Source organism: Cetorhinus maximus, chromosome 11 (assembly GCF_964194155.1).
Source record: "Cetorhinus maximus chromosome 11, sCetMax3.hap1.1, whole genome shotgun sequence".
NCBI classification, from domain to species: domain Eukaryota; kingdom Metazoa; phylum Chordata; class Chondrichthyes; order Lamniformes; family Cetorhinidae; genus Cetorhinus; species Cetorhinus maximus.
Window position 1 is genome coordinate 111,806,957 of NC_135889.1, and position 23,200 is coordinate 111,830,156.

The 23,200-nt window shown below is 43.6% G+C and overlaps 1 protein-coding gene across 1 annotated transcript in view; it reads left to right on the plus strand.

The window, feature by feature from the left end:
• The window catches only part of LOC144686219 (contactin-associated protein-like 5), a 738,881-nt gene that overhangs the window by 202,723 nt on the left and 512,958 nt on the right, over positions 1 to 23,200 (plus strand). Inside the window, exon 5 of the mRNA XM_078551310.1 lies at positions 66 to 213. Coding sequence (XP_078407436.1) covers positions 66 to 213 — 148 coding nt within the window. The remainder of the gene's footprint in view (positions 1 to 65; positions 214 to 23,200) is intronic.

The window sequence follows — 23,200 nt, forward strand, 5'->3', positions numbered from 1 at the left end:
ATCAGTAGCAGGGCATTATTGCTTTCCTGCCTGATTTCTTTTTACTCTTTCTATTCCCTCCACAGGCTTTTACAGGGAACTCCAATGCGGATGGTGTTGTGCGACACAAGTTGCAGCATTCTATTAAAGCAAGACTCCTTCGTTTTGTTCCTCTTGAGTGGAATCCGCATGGGAGAATAGGAATGAGGGTTGAAGTCTATGGCTGTTCGTACAGTAAGTACAAATTAATAACGCAAAGGGCTCTGTTTTAAAAGTGTATTTCTCAAGTCCTGTTATCGTTTGGGTAAGCTGAACTGAAATGAGGAATGCCGGCACTTTGTAGTTCAATGCCGCAGAGATTTAAATGAACAGTCCTGGAGACAATCTTATTAAAAGTTAATTGAACGACAGTCATTGCATCAACCAACAGAAGATGAGGTGCCTTATAATGAAGGTCAGTGAAAATTAAGTCAGAATCTTTATCAGCTTCACTGCAAGAACATACAGTTATTAAACATAACTGATTTATGTTAATTCAGCTTAAAAGCAAACTTTTATTAGAATAACTAATAATTCAGATCAATGGCTTGACACTTCTTACAGCTTTGTGGCTAAAACATCTGAAAGGAATTTGCATTCATGTTGAAATCATTTTGAATAAATCAGCATTTTGACTGATTCCGTTGGGCATGATTTAAATTGGGAGTGGGTTCTGGACAGGTGGGGAGTCGGGGCAGAATCGAGCATGAAACCACCCCAGTGCCATCAATTTGACACCTGGGCTATTTTACTTTCTAGACCCCATTTACATCCAGCCAGCTGCCCACTAGAAATGGATGGACGAATGGAGAGGCACCTGGCTATTCACGGACAGCTAAATACCCAGGTCAGGGGGAAGGTGCAATCGGATCCATTTCAAGGGTTTGCAAGGAATGCCCGGGGCAGCAGCGGTCTTGACATTTTTTTGTGAGGCCCAGAGAGAGTGAGGAATGTGGAGCAGTTTTCAGAAATCGCAACTCAGTTTTGTGTACACCTTCACAGAATGCCATCATGCACAGGGTTGTCATAAAACAAAAAAGGAAACGCAAAAGGTCGGGTACATTCAGTCCTTTGATGGAAGTTTTGAAAGGGGGACAACACCTTGGACAGTACCTGAAGAAAGAAATTTACAACTAAGGTCAGAAAAAGATATGACTAAGGCCAGGAGAGGGACAATTGGTTTCATCCAGGAAGCCAAATGCAATTTTAAGTGATTTCAAAGACTTAATGATTTGACATTGATAAACATAAAAAAAAAGACTACCTTGAATTTCTTTATTGCCTTTCATGCACAAAGGTGACCCAAAGCACTTCACAAATAGGAATAAAGAAAACAAGCTATTCACTGGGGAGTGGTAGGTCTGGTTATGGGACAAGAGGATTACAGACATTGCCAATGTACACATTCTGGATCGATACACTGTAAGACACCTGTCAAACACTTGCAAAGTTCGCTTTTTCTCACCATAAACTGAAAATACTTTAGGTGGACCTGAAACTGAAATGTAAAAAAAATTTGACGATGAGGACAAAAATCAGAAACAAAAATTCAGCTTTTTTGTTGAATACCCACTACTCACATCTGAGAGGGACAGTTTATCATGAAAGCATATGACGGGCTTGCTAAAGATTTGAGAGCCTACAAGTTATTTGCTGCTGCCCAGTTTAAAATTAGCCAAATTCCATGTTGGAGCTTTCGATCAAGCATTCGGAAACACATTATTCTACTTGGCTACTTATCTAGTAGGAAGTGTGATCTCTGAGGCTGGAATTGACTTTCTCTTTGACCTTGGATGGACCACAGTACCGAGACACAAAAACCCAATGAGCGTTATGATTAGGCAATGTCAACTTCATCAACCAGTGGAGGCAAGTTAAAAATGGAGGTGTGGGAGCCATTTCAACTGGTAACATGCCTGGCTTGGTCTTAGAAACTTTACCATTACTGGAAGACCAATTCCTAAAAACTCAGTACACCCTATACATCTACATGTATATTTTCTACTGATTATTGCACTCTAGGTAAGGGATGTGTTATCGTTACCCAGAGCAAAAGAACATTGAAAACTGGGAAATAAGAATACTGGTCTGAACTGGCCTTGTATACCTTAAAATGGAACACCAGTAAAACCTGGAAAACAAGAGTACGGGTCCGAACTGTTGTTAACTATTGGGTAAACTTTCCAAAGTCGGGTCCAGCAAGGATGGTCTGAAGTAAATTGCTCTGTACCCCGCCACAAACATGCCTTGACTCATGCATCACCCTAACAGCTTTGCCTCACCAGTGTGGCCTTGTGCATTTCCCAAACCAGCTGTTCTAATGGCCTTTTTGTGCAAAACTACCAATTTGCTACCAATTAGTGCTGACTTATGAGTTCACTTGTGTTTTGAACCTGTTCTTTATCTACCAGGAAACAAGTTGATGCTGGCCAGGTCATTATTTCACATAGTGAATCGTGCACCTTTTCAGCCCATGGTCTTGCTCTGCAGCAACTGCGGCAGCGACTGCCATGCCAGAGTGAGGCTCCTGAGCCACACCAGGTGATACTTAACACAGAGTTGACCATGACACCGTAAACCATCATCTTACGCGATGGAAGGCTGCTACAGAATAGGATTCTTACAGAGATTCCATTACTCTGGAATGGATTTGAATCCAGGTCCCTACCCCTTGCAAAAGAAAACTAATGTAACCATCCAGCCCCACAATGCCAAATAACACTTTTAATAGGCATTTGTAGTAGTCATTCTGCAACTGTTAACAATTTTGATTACTTTCTTCCTGCTGTGTCTCAACACATGCATGGGTTTTTTCTCATCCAGTTTGAATAAATTACCTCTAATATAGCCACTGATATATTGGTGTCAAACGGGTTTGTTTCTAATGCACATTATTCAGAATTACTGGTGAATGGAATTGAAAAGGGAGAACCTTAAAAGATGCAGTGGAGTAGGAGTGAGAGTTATCTATAATTAGGCACATATACACTAACAACTGCAATGTTTTTTGCTGACTCTCGAATATTAATATTCAAGTTAAATATTGCATGATGTCACAAATCCATGCCTCTGCCGAAAGTCCACTGTGGGATGGTGCTGGTTACAGAACGTGTCTGTTAAAGAAGTCTTTGTAGTCAACTGTATGTTAACAGCAAGTCTAACAACATGTAACTATTTACTTACAGTAATGGGTACAGGCAAGGAGCTATCACCATGTCTAGGTTTTAACATGTTTCCGCTGAACACCACATGGATCCTAGGCCTGGGTGATGTGTCTTCTTACGTCACAGTGTGGGAGGCACTTTACTCTGTCCAACATTAACCCTGTATATGCCAGACCCTAATACTACACCTCCCCCTGAGTCTTTATCCAATGGATATGGAGTTACACTAGTTTACTTCATGTCTTACATTGTTAATAGTGTTATGCATTTACCCTGTTGTTACAGTCTTAAAGTTATTCCAACATTATTGCTATTACTATATTCACACTAACTTACCCCTTCAAGTTCTTGAATTTAGGGGTTCAGGTGGTCTGGAGGCCTTGTAACCCTTCCACATCTCATTTGCAGTTCTGTCGAAAGAGTGGTAAGCTCTGTTGGTTCTGGTTCTTGCTGAAGGTTTGGAGGTTGGACTGGATTTTGTGTTTCATCATCAATAGTCCTCCACTTTGCGATGGGAGGGGTCGGTCTAGGGAGAGGGCAGAGACTCCTCCTGTTTCGCCAGACTGTGCCCTCTGCCATGCACTCTGGTAGGACTGGGGTTAGTCGTCGTTCCACTGGAGGACCGTTCCTTGTCACCCTGCTGTAGCTGTGGCAAATGCCTGGTGCAGTGCCATCTGTTGTAGGCAGCAGCTTCTTCTGTATGTCTGACTGCTCTTTTGCTTGGATGTCCCAGTAGTCTTTGGCTACCAACCCTGGCATGACTTCTTCTGGCAGAATCGGAAGTTGTGTGCAAAGTTTCCTGCCCATCAGGAGCTCGGATGGGGACAGGCTGCGCTGCGAGGTAAGTGAGCAATGTGGTGAGGAAGTTCTCATTTTTCTTCAGGAGGGTTTTCACCGTATGGTCCCCTTGTTCTACTTCACTGTTTGACTGTGGGTACCTTGGGGAGCTGGTGCGATGGCAGAAACCAGCTATGACTGCAAGCCCTGTGAACATGTGCTAGAATTGTGGGCTGTTATCGGATATCAGCTTGTTCGGGTAGCCATGACTCGCAAACATCTCTTTTAGCGCTTTGATGACTGTCTCTGTGGTGGTCGTATAAAGTTGTTTTGCCCCCTTCCATCTGGAGAAGTAGTCCACCACTGTCAGGAAGGATTTGTTATTCTGGATAAACAGGTTGATGCCCAGCCTTTCCAAAAGCCTGTTGAAAAATTGCGTGGGAATGAATAGCTCCCTTTGGCCCTGGCAGTGCAATGCACAAACTTGGCAATTTGCGATGATGGTCTCTTCTATCACTTTGGAAATGCTTGGCCACCAGATGCCCTGCATTTAGTGATGCCCAGATGACCCTGATATATCTTTTGAAGGACTCTGCCCACAAGGAGGCTGGGATGACCAGCCATTTGCCATAGACAAGGAGTTTATCTATGATTCGAGAGCCTACAAGCTATTTGCTGCTGCCCAGTTAACAATTAGCCAAAATCCATGTGGTTCTGCTGCTCGAATCACATTTGAGCTGCACCTCTGTTTGGTCTCTGTCATGGCCACCCTTATTGGCAGTAGGTGTGGATGTGAGTGCACTCTCCATCGCGGAGTTGCTCCTGGTTGATCTGCTGGGGCCTGGTTGTGGTTATCAGCAGGGTGACCGGCTTGGGCGTAGGCCACAAGCTCTGCGACAAAGTCAACAAAGTCCTGTTTTGTCGGGAGGCTCACAGTCACCTGCCGTCATCTGATTTTTTTCCTTGGACGTAGACAGTGTCATAGGTAACTCTCATGAGGTGTAGGTGAAACCATTGGATCCTAGGAGGCATCTTTGTGAGCTCCTTCTCATTCAGTAAGGAGACCAGTGGCTTATGGTCCATCTTGACTGTGACCTTGAGGCCGATAATATAGTTGGATAACTTCTTACAGGCCCATGTGACTGCAAGAGCTTCTTTCTCGATGACGGTATATCTTGTCTCTATGTCGACAGCCCTCTGCAAGTGTAGTAGATGGGTCAACAACTGCCACCCAATTGCTCCCGAAAGAGGGCCTCCCTGGGGCCTGTGGATGAAGCAATGGCCACTATGATGGTGGGCAGGGCCAGGCCATAGTGGGCCAGAAATTCAGTGAGAGCAGCATCGCCTTGATGCAAGTGAACACTTGCTCTTGCTGGGAATCTTACTAACATGCTTGGTCTTTCTTGAGCAGGTTTCTCATCGGTTCTGTGACATGAGCCAAGTTAGGTAAAAACTTTGCCATCTGGTTCACCACCCCCAGGAGACATTAGAGGTCAGGGGTGGAGGGAGGGGTTCGGATTTTTGTGGGTCCAGTGTGATGCCTTTGTTGCTGCTTTGTTGCAGGAACCAAATGCAGGTCTTGGTGAGTTCACATTTGCCGTTCAGTGTCAGCCCTGCCCCCTGCAGTCAGTCCAAGACTGCCGCGAGTCTTTCGTCATGCTCTTCCACTGTGACCTCATGAACCAAAACATAGTCCATGTGGCAAATGACCACCCCCCCCCCCCCCCCCCCCCACTGCCCCCTGCCTCCCCGAAGGCCCTGCAAGATGTCAGACATCTCGCGTTGGAATATCTCTGGCACTGACGTAATCATAAAGGACAGAGGTGGAGGCAAAATCTGTCAAACTGGGCAATAAATGTGGTTATGAGCCGGGAGTCCTAATCGAGGGGAGGCTGCCAAAAACTGCTATTAGCCTCTCATTGGGATAACACCATGCTCCTGGAGATTTTAATCTGGCTCTCATCCACTGAGGACATGGAATGAACCTCCCTGACTTTGGCCTTGTTAAGCTGTGTCAGGCCGATGCAGATGTGGAGGGGCCTGTTTATTTTTTGGACTGGGGCCACCCTGGAGCATCATGCGGTGAGTTGTTTGACTGGGGAAATTACTTCCATGTTCACCATCTCATCCAGTTGGCACTGCACTTTCTTCATGAGGGGGCGGGGAACTTTCCGTCAAGCGAAAAAACGCCCACCATCGCTGAGCGTTATCCTGTACGCGGCCAGGCGGCCTAGTCATGTGAAGAGCTTCAGGAACTCATGCCTGTATCTGCAGGCAGGCCCTCGTCGGCTGACATCATCAATCCATTGCAGGAGGTTGAGTTTGATACTGTGATACAGGTGTTGCGGCTTAATAGAGAGTAGTCCTGGTTGTGGACAACGAAGAAGGTTGTTTAGATCGTTTTGTCCTTAAACCTCAGAGTTGGCTGCAGGGTGCCCTTGACTGGAGGGCGGATACCTCCTGCCGCATGAACTGGAGAGTCTGTTGTTCGAAGCCGGAGGTCTTTGAGCCATGGTTCCTTGTCTGACAGGACGGTCACACTGGTACCTGAATCTAATTTAAAATTTATTAGATTACCATTTACCAAGATGTCAGCATTCCAAAATAAAGAACCACAACCTTTGACCTCACCCAAGAAGCATGGCTGTGTGTCTAATGGAGCTTTGGTCTCAGCCTTGTGCATTACCTTTGGGATGCCTGTGCGGTGCTGAGGTTTTGACTTGCAGTTTGCTAAAGTGTCCCTGTCTGTTGCAGTGGGAGCATTGGGCAGTGCTCACAGTACACTGATCTCTCCAGTGAGGGCGCTTTGCACTGCAGCGCTGGGAAGGTCTCTCTGTTGGGCGATTTGGGACTTGCTTTCCCAGACTTGAATTGTCCCTGCGCCTTTGTGACCTGATAAGCTGGACCAAAGGTTGGTTCCTGCCCCATGTTGTATTCTCTTCCCTTCGGATTGTCCTGTGTTGCTCATGTAGCTCAGACAGTCCAACTATCCAGATTGCCTTGTCTAGGGTTAGATTATCTTTTGCTTGCAGTTCTGCAGACTTTTGCTGAAGCCTTTCACAATGCTGTGACTTAAAAATATTTCCCTCCAAAGGTCCCAATTTTGTGACTGGTCTGGGCCTTGGGCAAGTCCAAGTGGAGCTGGAAATGTGGAATTGTGATCCATGTTAAAGATGTTTAAAGTGTGGGTACAGCTTTAAGATCTTACAGGCACACTGGAGGACAAAGGATTTCCCGAGCTTGCCAGTTTTTGGCGGGCTCCACAAAATGGTGGCGGTGCACTTCCAGAAGAATATTTTTTAACAATGGCTGCATGGGTCAGCTGTCTGCCGACCAATTTCATTCAGCGATTTACTGTTGAGAGTAGCTAGGCGTTAACGCAATCTTGCTGTTTTACGAATCAGACGGTCACAACGTTCCCAAGAGGCTGAGTAATTTACTTAATTATTTTTTTCCTTTTTGAACTTAGAGGCTACGTGTTGAGGGTCAGAGTTGTGGATCAGGTTTAGCAATGAGTTTTGTTCAAACGGCACTTCTGACCCTGGATTATTAAAAAGGGTTCTCAGGACCGGCCACAGCCTGGACCTTAAAAATATTTAGCTCACCTTTGCAGGCTCTGGGCTCTGCCTGCTGAAACTGGACTTCCAAGGGAGATTCTATGGAGACTTCTTCTGCAGTGAAATCTCTGCCTTCAGCTTCCAGGCTCTTTTGTCTGGAGCTTTTCCTGGCGAATTCCCTCAGTGTCATCAGCTTCAGTTGGGAGCTTCTTTCAGGTCAGAATTTCTGTTGAAGGTTTATTTTTTCTTAGTCTTTCAGCATTTCTGTGAGGTTGAGGATTTTTGATCCTGAGTTGACGCCGTATTGGGATGGTGTCGGTTACAGAATGTGTCTGTTAAAGAAGTCTTCGTAGTCTTCTATATGTTAACCGCAAGTTTTTATCAACAACTTGTAGCTATCTACATATACAGTATAGGGTACAGGCAAGGTGTTATCTTCATGTGTAGGTCTTAACACATCTTTGTTCAACACCACACTGACCCTAGGCCTGGGTCATGTGTCTTCTTACATCACTGTATGGGCAGTACTGCACTCAGTCCCACATTAACCCAGTCTTTAACAGGGATATACTGTTAGAAGCGCACCACCACTGATATCTTGTCTGAAGGTTCATACATACAAATGAATATCCAAAATAGGAGCAGAAGTAGGCCTTTCAGCCCCTCGAGCCTGCTCCACCGTTCAATAAGATCATGGCTGATGTGTTTGTGTTTTGAATTCCACATTCCCATCTACCTTCGACAACCTTTGACTCCCTTGCCGAACAAGAATCTATCTACCTCTGCCTGAAAAATATCCAGTGACCCCGCCTCCACCGCCTTTGGAGTTCCAAAGTTGCACAACCCTCTGAGAGAAAAAAATTCACCTCATCGCTATACTAAAAGAGCAACCCTAATTTTAAAACAGTGCCCACTAGATTTGGACACAAGAGGAGACATCTTTTCTACATCCACCTTGTCAATACCGTTCAGGATCTTATACAGTTCAATCAAGTCAGACCTCACTGTTCTAAACTCCAGTGGAAACAAACCCAGCCTGATTAACCTATCCTCATAAGACAGCCCGCTGATTCCAGGTATCAATCTAGTAAACCTCCTCTGAACTGCCCTCAATGCATTTACATCCTTCCTTAAATAAGGAGACCAAAACTGCACACAAAACTCGAGATGTAGTCTCACCAATGCCCTGCGTAACTGAAGCATAACACCCTTACTTTTATGTTCAATTCCTCTCATAATAAATGATAGCATCCCATTTACCTTCTTAATTAATGCAGTACCTGCATACGAACATTTTGTGACTCATGCACTAGAACACCTAGATCTCTCTGTATCTCAGAATTCTGCAGCTGTTCTCCATTTAATTAATTCTCTGCTTTTTTATTCTTCCTGCCAAAGTGAGCAAATTCATATTTTCCTACATTATACTCCATCTGCCAGATTTTTGCCCACTCACTCAACCTATCTACATTTGTCAGCAACCTTCTTATGTCCTCTTCTGCTTTCTGACTACTCTGGTTTTTCTCCACCTTCCCCTCTAAGTTAGTGAATATTAGACTCAATCTTGTACGAAGGTGGTGTTTCATTAGCAATTCAGATGGTGTTGAACCTGTAGTTACATGAGGAGTCATGCGATAGTTGAAAATAAATCTTGAAATTTCTAACGTTCCCTCAGAAAATTTCTTCTTGCTTGTTTTAAAGATTTGTACTGCTCTTTCTGCCAAACCATTGGATGAGGAATGATACAGTGCTGTTCTGGCATGTTTAATCCCATTAGTTTCATAAATCTCTGGAATTCCACACTAGCGAAAACATTATCTGATGCAATGACTTCTGGTAGGCCATGTACGCTAAAACATTGGCACAGCTTTTCAGTAGTTGCACACAATGTAGGTGATCTCACCTCATACACATCCATTCACTTTGAATGTGCATCGGTAATCACTAAAAACATGGCACCTTAAAATGGATCTACAGTCTATATGTAGTCTAATCCAAGGTCGACTAGGCCCGTCCCACAGATGCAGAGGAGCTGAAATGTGCAACTTCTGCTGTTGGTAACACTGGAGACAGTGTTAACCATTTGTTCTATATCACTATCTATGCCTGGCCACCAGATGTAGCTTCGTGTGAGCATTTTCATTGTCGAAATGCCTGGGTGCGCACTGTGAAGGTCTGTCAAGCGTGGTTCTCTTCCTTGAGAAGGGACGACGACTCTTGCTACCCACAAAAAGATACCATCTTGACAACTTAGTTTAGATTTACGAACGTAGAACGGTTTTAACCCTTCAGGGGCTTGGGCATTTGACCATCCTTGCAATACCTGTTCTCGGACTCTTGATAAAATTGGGACACGGTTTGTCCAATTCTTTAGCTGCTTCGCAAAGTCTGTGAGGAGTCCAGGAAATTCAGCACAATTACAACTTCTTGAGGTACTGGAGCATGTGTGTTGCTATCTGGCAAAGGAAGACAACTGAGGTGTCTGGATTTGGTATATGCATAATACATACATAAAATTGTACTCGTATGTCGACAAAATTAAAGCCCACCTTTGAATTCTAGCAGAGACTGTCAGTGCGATTGCTTTATCTTCACTAAACAAACCCAATAGTGGCTTATGATCTGACACTATGGTGAAGAGTCGACTGTGCAAATATTAATGGAACTTCTTTACTCCAAATATGACTGATAAGGCTTCTTTTCCAATTTGTGAGTAACCCTTCTTAGCTGCAGAGAGGGTTCTGGAGACATAACCTATTGGCCTTTCAGATCCATCCACAATCTTGTGTGACAATACAGCTCCCACTCCATAGGCAGATGCATCACAAGTGAGTATTAATTCCTTTGACAGGTCATAGTGTACTAGCAGACATGACAAGTGTATAAGTTTCTTGACTTTTATGAAGGCTTCCTCTTGCTGTGTCTTCCAGGACCATCTGTGGTTCTTCTTCAATAATAAGTGTAAAAGGGCTAATACTGTAGATAAATTAGGCAAGAAGGTACCGTAGTAATTTATCATGCCCAAAAAAGATTTGGGCCAGAATTTTTCAGTCAGTGTGCGGGGGCAGGCCTACCACACCAGCGCGTAAAATGATGCGCAGTGACGCAGGGAATGCATCCCGATGTCATTGCGCTGCCTTGCAATGTTTCATTCGGCAGGCGCGCACCAAAGTTGGCTGTGCATCCGCCAATAATCGATAATTCATGAGCGGGATGAGATTTCCTAAAGCTTTTATGAAATAAATAAAAAGTTTTAAATGAAAAATAAAAACATGTCCCATCTCATGTGACACAGTCACATGTGAGGGGACATGTTTCATTAAATTTTTATGACATTTATTTATTTTTTTCAAAAGTGCTTCAATCTCCCTGAGGCAGCTCCGTGCCTCGGAGATTGAAGTGCTCTTTTGCGCGCATGTTGGACCCGACTCTCCCTCCTCCAACCGCCTGCACAGGTAGCGCTCTACTGCTTGTGTATTATGCTGGATGAGCCTTAATTCCACCGCCCCCCCGCCCCCACCGTATAAATGGCAGTGCGGAGCCGATCGCAGGTGGTGGTCAGCTCTGTAACCGCCCGGCCTGCTCCGGCCAAGCCTGTCCAACACGGGGAAAATTCAGGCCTTGAGCTCGGTGACACTGGTAGGAGAGAGTGCTTCCTTGATTGCCCTGACTTTCTCCTCAATCATTGGGCACCCACTCGATCACCCAAATACATGACTTCAATCATTCGGAAAGTGCACTTCTCTTTTTTTCAAACGTATGCCAGCCTCCAAAAATCTCTTCAGAACCTCTTCAAAGTTGGCCAAATGTTTTGAGTTTAATTTCTTTTAACCAATCACGGCCCAGGAGGCAGGGTCCTTCACCTGTTACAACAATTACTGGCAGCTGAGCTGTCTGTTGCCTATAGGATACAGGTACAGAGGTGATGCCTTTCACATGTATTGCCTCTCCGGTATACGTTTTTAGCTGAACTGTGGACTGCTCCAAACTCAATGGTTGAGTACATTTGTTGAGGTATTCAAAGTCGTGTTTTCCCTCCACTGTGGTCAATGCTCCTGTGTCAACCTCCATGACTAGAGGCTTCCTATTTACTTGAAGGGTAATGGTGATTGGTTCAGTTTTCCTGACCTTAAGGTTGTATAAGGAATAAAGATTGGCTGTCTGGCAGGAGGCAGAGAGTGGTGATAAGGGAGTCCTTCTCAGGATGGCGGCCGGTGACTAGTGGAGTTCCGCAGGGGTCAGTTTTGGGACCACAACTTTTCACTTTATACATGAATGATCTAGATAAAGGAACTGAGGGCATTCTGGCTAAGTTTGCAGATGATACAAAGATAGGTGGAGGGACAGGTAGTATTGAGGAGGCGGGGAGGCTGCAGAAGGATTTAGACAGGTTAGGAGAATGGGCAAATAAGTGGCAGATGGAATACAACATGGGGAAGTGTGAGGTCATGCACTTTGGTAGGAAGAATAGAGGCATAGACTATTTTCTAAATGGGGAGAGAATTCAGAAATCTGGAGTGCAAAGGGATTTGGAAGTCCTAGTCCAGGATTCTCTTAAGGTTAACTTGCAGGTTGAGTCAGTAGTTAGGAAGGCAAATGCAATGTTGGCATTTATTTCGAAAGGACTAGAATATAAAAGCAGGGATGTGCTGCTGAGGCTTTATAAGGCTCTGGTCAGACCACATTTAGAATATTGTGAGCAATTTTGGGCCCCGTATCTCAGGAAGGATGTGCTGGCCCTGGAGAGGATCCAGAGGTGGTTCATGAAAATGATCCCAGGAATGAAAGGCTTAACATACGAGGAACGTTTGAGGACTCTGGGTCTATACTCGATGGAGTTTAGAAGGATGAGGGGGGCTCTGATTGAAACGTACAGAATACTGAAAGGCCTGGATAGAGTGGACGTGGGGAAGATGTTTCCATTAGTAGGAGAGACTAGGACCCAAGGGCACAGCCTCAGAGTAAAGGGAAGACCTTTTGGAACAGAGATGAGGAGAAACTTCTTTAGCCAGAGAGTGGTGAATCTATAGAATTCATTGCCACAGAAGGCTGTGGAGGCCAGGTCATTGAGTGTATTTAAGACCGAGATAGAGAGGTTCTTGATTGGTAAGGGGATCAAAGGTTACGGGGAGAAGGTGGGAGAATGGGGTTGAGAAACTTATCAGCCATGATTGAATGGTAGAGCAGACTCGATGGGCCGAATGGTCGAATTTCTGCTCCTATATCTTATGGTCTTATGTTTACCTCCACATCAGCAATACTTTAATTTCTAAATTACTAGTGAGCTACTTTCAGTATTTCTTTTTGTTTTTCGAATAGTAGGGACCGTGTCCAGCTTCGCGGTGGCCTCCCTGGTTTTTGTGCCACGCACGGCAGCATGTTCTCGCCCTGACAGAAGAACGGCTCCATGTTGTACACTCTGCAAAGCCTGCAAGTCCCTCTCAGCACTCTCCATTGCTAGCGTTATCTCCATGGTACGCTTCAGGTCTCTATTAACTTCTGCAAGTAAACAGAGCTGAATGGCGCTGTTGTGTACACTGCATACCAAACGATCTTGCTAGATGTCGTTTAGAATATCCCTGACATCACAGTGCGCCGTGAACTGTTTTAACTTCACGATGTATGTTGCAATCAACTCACCGGGAACCCTTACTCCAGAGTTAAACTTGAATCTTTGCATGATTGGCGATGGTTTAGGTTGAAAATGTGTCTTGGTGAGGCCTACCAGCTTGTTGAAGATTCTGGAATTTGCTGCATTCGGGGCCATCAGACTACAGATTAGGTTATAGATCTTGCTGTCACAGACACTTAGGAAAATTGCCTCCTGTTTCTCCTCCGCCGTTATTTCGTTCGCCACACAGTAGAAACCTATGCGCCCCATGTACTGACTTCAATCTTTTATGGACGAGTTGTAGGGTCAATTCTGCCGATAAGCAGCATGGCTGCTGAGTATACCTCCCTTTCTTCCTTTAAAAATCAAAATACTCACATTCACGAGGCAAGGTGCAGCATCAGAGCTATTTCCCTCATCTCCAATTGTAATAAACTTGGGGTAATGGACAGGTTTCTTGTTAAAACAGTAAACTTTATTTACAGAGCTCCTGTTAAAGCTACATGGTTGTACCAAGACCAAGGTTAGAAAACTCCACCCCTAAGATTACCTGCCCTTAGGGCTGATTTGTTTGTACAGTCACATGATCCCCATAACAGTGTGGAAGGTTTTGCCTACAATTACTACACATACTCTTTGTTTTCTGCCAGCCAGCCAATCTTCTATCCATGCCAATATGTTACCCATTATGCCATGAGCTTTTATCTTCTGAAAAAAACCTTTGTTGTTGCACCTTATCAAATGCCTTTTGGAGATCCAAGTACAGCCCATCTTCAGGCTCCCCTTTATCCACAGCACATGTTACTCCTTCAAAGATCTCCAGTAAATTGGTTAAACATGATTTCCCTTTCATAAAACCATGCTGACTCATCCTGAGTACCTTGAGTTTCTCTAAGTGTCCAACTATAATCTCCTTGATTATCAATTCTAACACCTTCCCCACAACAGACATCAAACTAACTGGCCTATAATTTCCTTTTTTCTGCCTCCCTCCTTCTTGAATAAAGGGGTTAATATTTGTTTCTTTGCAGTCTGATGAGTTCTAGCAAATTTTGGAAAATTGACACCAATGCATCTACTCTCTCATTAGCTACCTCTTTTAAGACTATAGGATGAAGTCCACCAGGACCCGGAGACTTGTCAGTCCGCAGCTCCATCAGTTTGCTCTTTCATTTGTTCATTTCATTCACTATTTCCTTATTATCTACTATTAAATCTCCACTGTCACTCTTTCGAGGAACAACACTCACTTTACTTACTCTTTTCCTTTTTAAATACCTGTAGAAACTCTTGCTCTTCTTTGTTACTTTTCTAGCTAGCTTCCTCTCATACTCTAATTCTTTTCTCCTGATTAACCTTTTAGTCATTCTCTGCCATTCTTTATATTCTGACCAATCATCGGACCTGCCATTTAGCTTTGCGTAGGGATATGCTTTTTCCTTAAGTTTAATGTTTTCCTTAACTTCTTTAGTTGACCGTGGATGATGGGTCCTCCCTTTAGGATTTTTCTTTATAGTAGGAATATACTTATTCTGAGTATTCTGAAATATCCCCTCAAATGTCTGCCACTGTTTCTCTATTGATTTATCCACTACCCTAGAAACCCAGTTCACTTCTGCTAGCTCAACTTTCATGCCCACATAGTTGCCCTTATTTAAGTTTAAACTACCAGTTTTAGATCCACTCTTCTCCCTTTCAAACTGGATGTAAAATTCAATCATATTGTGGTCACTGCTACCTGGGTATGCCTTTACCCTGAGGCCATTAATTAATCCTGTCACATTACACAGTACCAAGTCTAATATAACCTGCTCACTGGTTGGTTCCAGGACGTGCTGCTCCAAGAAAATATCTCAAAAGCATTCTATGAACTCCTCATCCAGGCTACTATTGCTAATCTGATTTTTCAAGGAGGCAGTGGCACAGTGGTATTGTCACTGGGCTGGTAATCCAGGGACCCAGGGTAATTATCTGGAGACCCAGGTTAGAATCGCACCACGGCAGATGGTGGAATTTGAATTCAATAAATATCTGGAATTAAAGGTCTAATGATGACCTTGAAATCATTGTTGATTGTCATAAAAACCCATCTGGTTCGCTAATGTCCTTTAAGGAAGGAAATCTGCTGTCCTTACCTGACCTGTCCTACACGTGATTCCAGACCCACGTCAATATGGTTGACTCTCAAAACAAGGGCAATTAGGGATGGGCAATAAATGCTGGCCTAACCATCACACAAATTAGTAAAAAAAAGTATATTAAGATCACACATGATTATTGCTGTCCCTTTATCACAAGCACCCAATATTTCTTCTTGTGTACTTTGTCCTACATTGTGGTTACTGTTAGGGGGCCTGCAGACCACTCCCACTAGTGGCTTCTTTCCCCTACTATTCCTCATTTCCACCCAAATGGATTCTACATCCTGATTTCCTGAACCAAGTTCATCTCTAACTATTGCATCAATGCCATCCTTGATTAACAGTGCTACCCTTCCACCTTTACCTAGCTTCCTATTCTTCTTGAATGTCATGTACCCATCAATATTCAGGACCCAATCCTTGTCATCCTACAGCCACGTCTCCGTAATGGCTATTTATTTACTTCAATGTGCACTGTCAATTCATTTACTTTGTTATGAATGCTATGCACATTCAGATACAGAGCCTTTAGTTTTATCTTTTTGTTATCTTTGTAACATCCAGACTTGACTATTGGTGTATTTTTAGGTTTTATCTCTTTGTCCTTTCCTGCTATTCTCTAACCCTAATTTCCCATATGACTATTATGATGTTCTGCCTTGAATCCATTCCTTGATTTGTCACATCTACCCAAGCTTGATATCTCACTCCCCTTATTTAGTTTAAAGCCCTCTCTACTTCCCTAGTTACACGATTTGCAAGAACACATGACCCAGCAAGCTTCAGGTGTAGACCGTCCCAACGGTACAGGCCTCACTTTCCTGAATACTGGTGCCTGTGCCCCACAAACTGGAATCCACTTCTCCCACACCAGTCTTTGAGCCACACACTCATTTCTCTAATCTTATTTGCCCTATGCCTGTGTCAAATTTGCATGTGGCTCAGGTAATATCCAGAGATTATTACATTTGATGTTTTCTTCTTAATTTGGTACTTAGCCTCTCTTATTGACGATGCAGAATTTCCTTCCTTGTCCTGCCTATGTTGTTGGCACCTACGTGGACCATGATGACTCGGTCCTCCCCCTCCCACTACAAGTTCCTTTCCAGCCCTGAGCAGATGTCCCGAACCCTGCCACAGAACAGGCAACACAGCCTTCTGGATGTGCTCTTTGCTGCAGAGAACAGTGTCAATCCCCCTCACTATCCCCTATTACCACTACATTGCTGTTTGCTCTCCCTGCTTGAATGTCTTTCTGCACCATGGCGCCATGGCCAGCCAGGTCACCCACCTTGCAGACTCACTTTCATCCACACAGGTTGTGAGCACCTCAAACCCGTTTGACAATTGCAAAGTCTGAGGCTCCTCCACTACTGCCTGCTCAGTCCCATTACCTGCCTCACTCACGGTAACATCCTCCTGTCCCTCACTGCTGACCAAAACAGATGACCCTATTCTAAGAGGCGTAACCATCTTCTGGAACAAAGTGTCCAGACATTTTTCCTCTCCCTTATGCTGCACGTCTGCAGTTCAGCTTCAAGATCAATAATCCTGATCTGGAATTCATCTTGCTGCTTACACTCTTTGCAGACGTGTTTATCATGGATTGCCTTGGTGTCCAAAAGTCCTACATTCCACAGCTGCAATATAACACCTGTCCTGCCATTGTTACTTATGTCATTTAGCTAACTTAATTTAATTACTCACTTAATTAACTTAAAATAATTCCTATATATACTACACTTTTTTCCCCATGCACCAAATTTACATGTGAACCTAATTCGCTTCTCACTCAGTCTCTGTCTCACTCTAGCGTAGTCGCCTGTCTCCTCATGTGCCCATTACTGATCATGCAGTTTGAAAAGCCTGTCTCTGTTATAGAACCTCTGATGAGTCACTAACTAGTTAGCTTCCTGTTACAGTAAATGACATCACTTGAACCAACTCTTTCCTGTAATTGACAGATAACTGCCACTCCAGGCAGTTCTCTGTTTAACCAGCTAACCTAACTTACTTAAATAAAAGCAAAAAACTGTGGATGCTGGAAATCCAAAACAAAAACAGAAACAGAAATACCTGGAAAAACTCAGCAGGTCTGGCAGCATTGGCGGAGGAGAGCACAGTTGACGTTTCGTGTCCTCAGAAGTTCTGTTGAAGGGTCATGAGGATTCGAAATGTCAACTGTGCTCTCCTCCGCCGATGCTGCCAGACCTGCTGAGATTTTCCAGGTATTTCTGTTTCTGTTTCTGAACCTAACTTACTTGAAGGTTAGTATTATGTCGCGTCTTGATTCTTAATCTATAGTTAAAACCTGAAAAGGACTTACCAGAACTTATCATGTGAACTTAATTTGCTACGCAATCTGCCTCTGCCACACTTCAGCATAGACACCTGTCTCCTCACCTGTCCCGTACTAATGGATGCCCCTTCCTCTGGACAAGCAACATCAAAAACTCTTAGAAGTAATTGTGTGCAGGCAGACCAGGATATGTCATTGCTGATGAAGATCTGATATTTGAGTCTGACATGCTTACATAAGCAGCTAGCAGATGTTTGCTGGAAGTTTTTAAGATATTGAGGGGAACAGATAGGGTAGAGAGAAAGAAATTATTTCCGATGGTAAGGGAGTCCAGGACTAGAGGTCATAATCTTAAAATTTAGAGTCAGGCATTTCAGGAGTGAAATTAGGAAACAGTTCTCCAAACAGAAGGTAGTAGATGCTTGGAACTCTCTTTCTGCAAACAGCAATTGCTGCTAGATCAATGATGAATTTTAAATCTGAGATTGTTGGATATTTGTCATCCAAAGTTATTAAGGGATATGGGCCAAATGCAGGTATATGGAGCTATGATATAGATCAGCCATGATCTCATTGAATGGTGGAACAGGCTTAGAGGCTAAGTGGTGTACTCCTGTTCCTATGTTCCTATATCTCCAACTCCACCTCAAGTTCTGGGATCTTCAGCTCAAGTAATTAAATTCAGAAATGTTTCCCATTGATATTTCTGTCCGAGTTGGCATCTGTGCCTCGAAACTCCCACTCTCTACAGAAACCCAACTTCACTGCCCCATGGATGCTTGAAGTCCATGTGGATGCAGTCAGTGGTCACCGTGTGCTCTCGAAATTCCACCTGTTTTGAAAACTCTGTTAGCCTTTCTTGCTGCTGCTGTTTGTTGGCACTGATTTAAATGTATTCACAGGCACGTTAAAACAGGGAATCTGAGACCTGCATAATATAGTAAAGTACCATAAACAAACTAAATGCTTGCTTCCATGCCATTGCCTGGAAGAAACCTGTGGTTAAAAGAAAAGAATAGCTGAGCACTATTATTTACCATGCTTACTCTAAGTGGACATGATATTGTTGTATAGATGCAGATCTGAGTCTAAGTGACTATTTATTTACTGCCTTCTTCTTGAGCCATAGGCTCCTGACATTCTGTTCCTCCTCAAGGTTGCCATTTTCTGGTGGCTTGCATTATAACGCAATAGTGGATGTAGTGGTCTTCATTATATGGCCTCCTCTACTGTTTGGCTTCCTCTTGCTCCTCCTTATTGTTCAGTAACAGCACATATGCCAATTCATCCACACTGCTGGGTCTGGATTGAGGCACCTGCATTGCTGTTCACAAGGTGCCCAGCTGTGCTCTCTGCTGGTATCCGTGCCATTGCATTAATATCAACTTTATTATAGACTTCACAGATTTATTGCAACAACAACTTATATTTATATCGAGCCTTTAACATAATAAGGTGCTTCACAGGGCCACTGAGCAATATAAGGACATATGAGGCAGTATGGCCAAAAGCGTGGTCACAGGGTAGGTTTTGAGGAGTATCTTAAAGTAGGAAATGTGAGATAGAGAGGCAGAAAGGTTTAGTGAAGGGGTTCAAGAGCTTAGAGCCCAGACCACTAAAAGTGTGACCACCAATGGTGGAGCACTTAAATTCAAGGATGCTCAAGAGGCCAGAATTAGAAGAGTGCAGGTATCTTGGAGAGTTGTGGGGCTGGAGGAAAGAGTTAGGGAGGGGTGCAGCCATGGAGGGATTTGAAAACAAGGATGGGAATTTTAAAATCCAGGTGTGGCTTAACCGGGAGCCCTTGTCGGTCAATGAGCACAGTGGTGATGGGTGAATGGGCTTTGAGATGAGTTAGGACATGTTATGAGTTAGGACATGGGCCGCAGAGGTTTAGATAACCTCAGGTTTACAAATGGTAGAATGTATGAGGCCAGCCAATGGTATGTTAGAGTAGTCAAGTCCAAAGGAAACAAAGGTATGAATTAATAAATGTATTAATGATAAACAAACCCATAACAAGCCAGAGCAATTGAATCTGCGAGTTAGTGTGCATTAGTTTGGTTCAGTCCCAGGAGGAGCCTTGGAAATGAGAAGAAAAGTGTGCTAATTCTCCAGCAAGACTAACAGTCCATACTAATGCTCATTACATGCATTAGTTCTATTGCATCTTCTCCCCAACTGTTTTGCTTAACAAAGAATAACATATACTTCATTCCCATATCACTAAAATACTGACATGGAAATGTGGTAGTTTAATTGTTTTGTAAGAAAAAATAACTGGGCATATCGATATTGGAGATTATATAAATGTGGCTGCAGGCTTTAAAATAAATTCATTCTGAGAGAAGACATTGGCTACTTCAGATTTATATCCCTATTGAAGGCTAAGTAACTTTCACTGATATAGACATCTACTTTAAGTCTGAAGCTATTTCATTTTCATAGGAATAATCACACCATAAAAGCAACTTGCAAATGTGCACAAAAGAGCGCTGATTGCCCTCATTTCATATCTCAAATTGTCTTCATGTGGAGTATCCAGTTTTGTGAATTTTGTAATAATCATTCCTTTGATCTGCTTTTCTTTGATTTTATTCTTCCCATTTCTTTCTCTTCATCTATCTGAGTCTCCTGGGGAGGTTTGGCATTTTGAACCATGAATGCAGATAGCGAGTCACTGCACCTTACGTCAGAAATGTTTCCTTTTAAACTCTCAGGATGATTGTCACTTCTTAGTTTGAGACCTATGCACAAAATTTATGCCGAGAAAGGAACATGGATTTGCTTTAAAATTCTGCTCCTAAAATTGACAACAGGCATGCAAAATATTACTTAAAGACAGGAAAATTAGCCTTCCCAATTGCTTATTGACCAGATCCAGTGATTAACTAAGTCATAACTCCGAGATATGATGCCCCAACTCAGTTGGTGTTATGGTTGGATCACTATATTTGACCTCAGTGCCAACAACTGAGAAGGAGGGAAATCAACTAGCAACCATAGTCTTAATCACTATCCAGTGGAAGTGTTAACAGGAAGCAAACAGGATTGAGCTGCATAGTGCTGCTGGTCTCAGTGATATGGACTGGTGATAGAGGTTAGCATCAATGACAAATGCTTGAGAGAGGCACAAGATTGGAGCTGATTGCTATTTATGGAAGTATACCCCAGCACATCAATGCACTAGCAAAGATTTAACATCTTCAGGAAAGAAAGAAGTTGAGAAAAACTTTTAAAAATGATTGCCTTTGCAAATAAGGATATAAAATCTAGAATGTGTTTAATTTCAGGTTACTTTTTAAAAAACTAAATATTTTACAATTTGTAACTTAGGTGCAATGTGTCTCAAAAATAAACTACAAAACATTAATAAACTAAAGCAATGAAGCACTCTTCCCACTTTAGTTTGAATTTGTAGGTATAATCCCCAGTACCTCAGCACATAACAGTAACACAATGTTTAGTGTAGATATCTCAATCCGTTCAGGTTATAATGCACTGGTCCTAAAAGAACCTGAACAAGGTCCACACAGCAAGCTGAATTGAGTGGAAACAGGTATAGAACGGGAACTTAATGTCCGACCCTTTGGAAATTGAGTTAAGAAATTAACTTTCATCCTGTTTGACGGAACCATTTTCCAAGTCATATCAATCCATGACTTACGAATCTAACTCAGAACCGAAGTTGGGGACTTGAAACTAACCCATCCTTTGGTGAAGTGATGGGATTGGGTGCAGCCATGGTTTTACACCCTGCCTAATTTCGCTCTCCATTACACTTATAAGGACATAAGAAATAGGAACAGGAGTAGGCACTCGGTACCTTCAGCCTGCTCCACCATTCAATGGATGATCTTCTACCTCAACTCTCCTTTCCCACCTTATTTTTTTTAAATTCGTTCACAGGATATGGGCTTCACTGGCTGGGCCAGCATTTATTGCTCACCCCTAGTTGTCCTTGAGAAGGTGGTGGTGAGCTGCCTTCTTGAACCGCTGCAATCCATGTGGTGTAGGTGCACCCACCGTGCTGTTAGGAAGGGAGTTCCAGTATTTTGATCCAGCGACAGTGAAGAAACGACAATATATTTCCAAGTCAGGATGGTGAGTGACTTGGAGGGGAACCTCCAGGTGGTGGTGTTCCCATATATCTGCTGCCCTTGTCCTTCTGGATGGTAGTGGTCGTGCGTTTGGAAGGTGCTGTTGATTCTTATCCGCCTCTGGCTACCCTCAAAAATGGTAGCCAGCTTTCTTCTGGACTATAGAGCAGGTTGAATGGCCACTTTAGAGGGCATTAAGTATCAAACACAACATATGGGCTGGAATACTGGTTCTGTAGAGATGTTCCAGGGGTCCGAGAGGCGATGTGGGTGATCTCTAAGGGTGCTGTACTTAAGAGAAAGCGAGTGAGTGCTAGTTGGACATGTGTTCTGCTCTCCCCATGCTCCTGCTCTCCCCCGTTCCTTTAGTTCTCTCTCTGTGCTCCTATACTCTCTGTGTTCTGACTCTCTCCATGCTCCAACACTCTCTGGGTTCCTGCTCCCTCTGTACTCCTACACACTCTGGCTTCTTGCTTTCTCTGGGCTCCGGCTCTCACTATCCTCCATCTATTTCCAGTCTCCTGCTGTGTCTGTGCTCCACTTCCTTTTTTCACCTGCTTTCTCTAGGTTCCTGCCATCTTTTTGTCCTGCCAAGGTTAGACAAACTCTTCAGTGAGATGCAGGCGCACCCATCACACTGATATTTGTAAATAGATAACTGTTTTCTCAGAAGAACTATTAGAACAGCCTTTAAATGTGATACTTCCATTGTATGAGTATTATATAGCATTATAATTTAGATCGGTGATTGAGAACTACTGGACTAGAGTCAATTGGATGTCAAATTGAGTAGAGGTGGCAAGCCCTCCACCCTGAAGGACATCAGTGACCGGTTTTGTTTCTTGAGTAATTCGGCAAAATTTACAGAATTTACTTTTTTTTATTCATTCACAGAATGTGGGCATTGGTGGCTTGGCCAGCATTTATTTCCCATCCCTAACTGCCCTTGAAAAGGAGGTGGTGAGCTGCCTTCTTAAACTGCTGCAGCCTATGTGGTGTAGGTACACCCACTGTGCTGTTAGGAAGGGAGTTCAAGGATTTTGACCCAGCGGCAGTGAAGGAACAGTGACATATTTCCAAGTCAGGATAGTGTGTGGCTTGGAGAGGAATTTGAAGGTGGTGCTGTTCCCATGCATCTGCTACCCTTGTCCTTCTAGGTGGCAGTGGTCGTGGATTGGAAGGTGCTGTCGAAGAAGTCTTGGTGAGCTACTGCAGTGCATCTTGCACATGGTACACACTGCTGCCACTGTGCGTCAGTGGTGGAGGAAGTGAATGTTGAAGGTGTTGGATGGGGTGCCAATCAAGCGGGTTTGTCCTGGATGGTGTCGAGCTTCTTGAGTGTTGTGGGAGCTGCACTCATCCAGGCAAGTGGGGAGTATTCCATCACACTCCTGAATTGTGCCTTGAAGATGGTGGACAGGCTTTGGGGAGTCAGGAGATGAGTTACTCACTGCAGAATTCCCAGCCTCTTTTACAATTAGCCTGGAAAGATCTGAACTTATGACCTCTAGGTTGCTACATTAATACCACAAT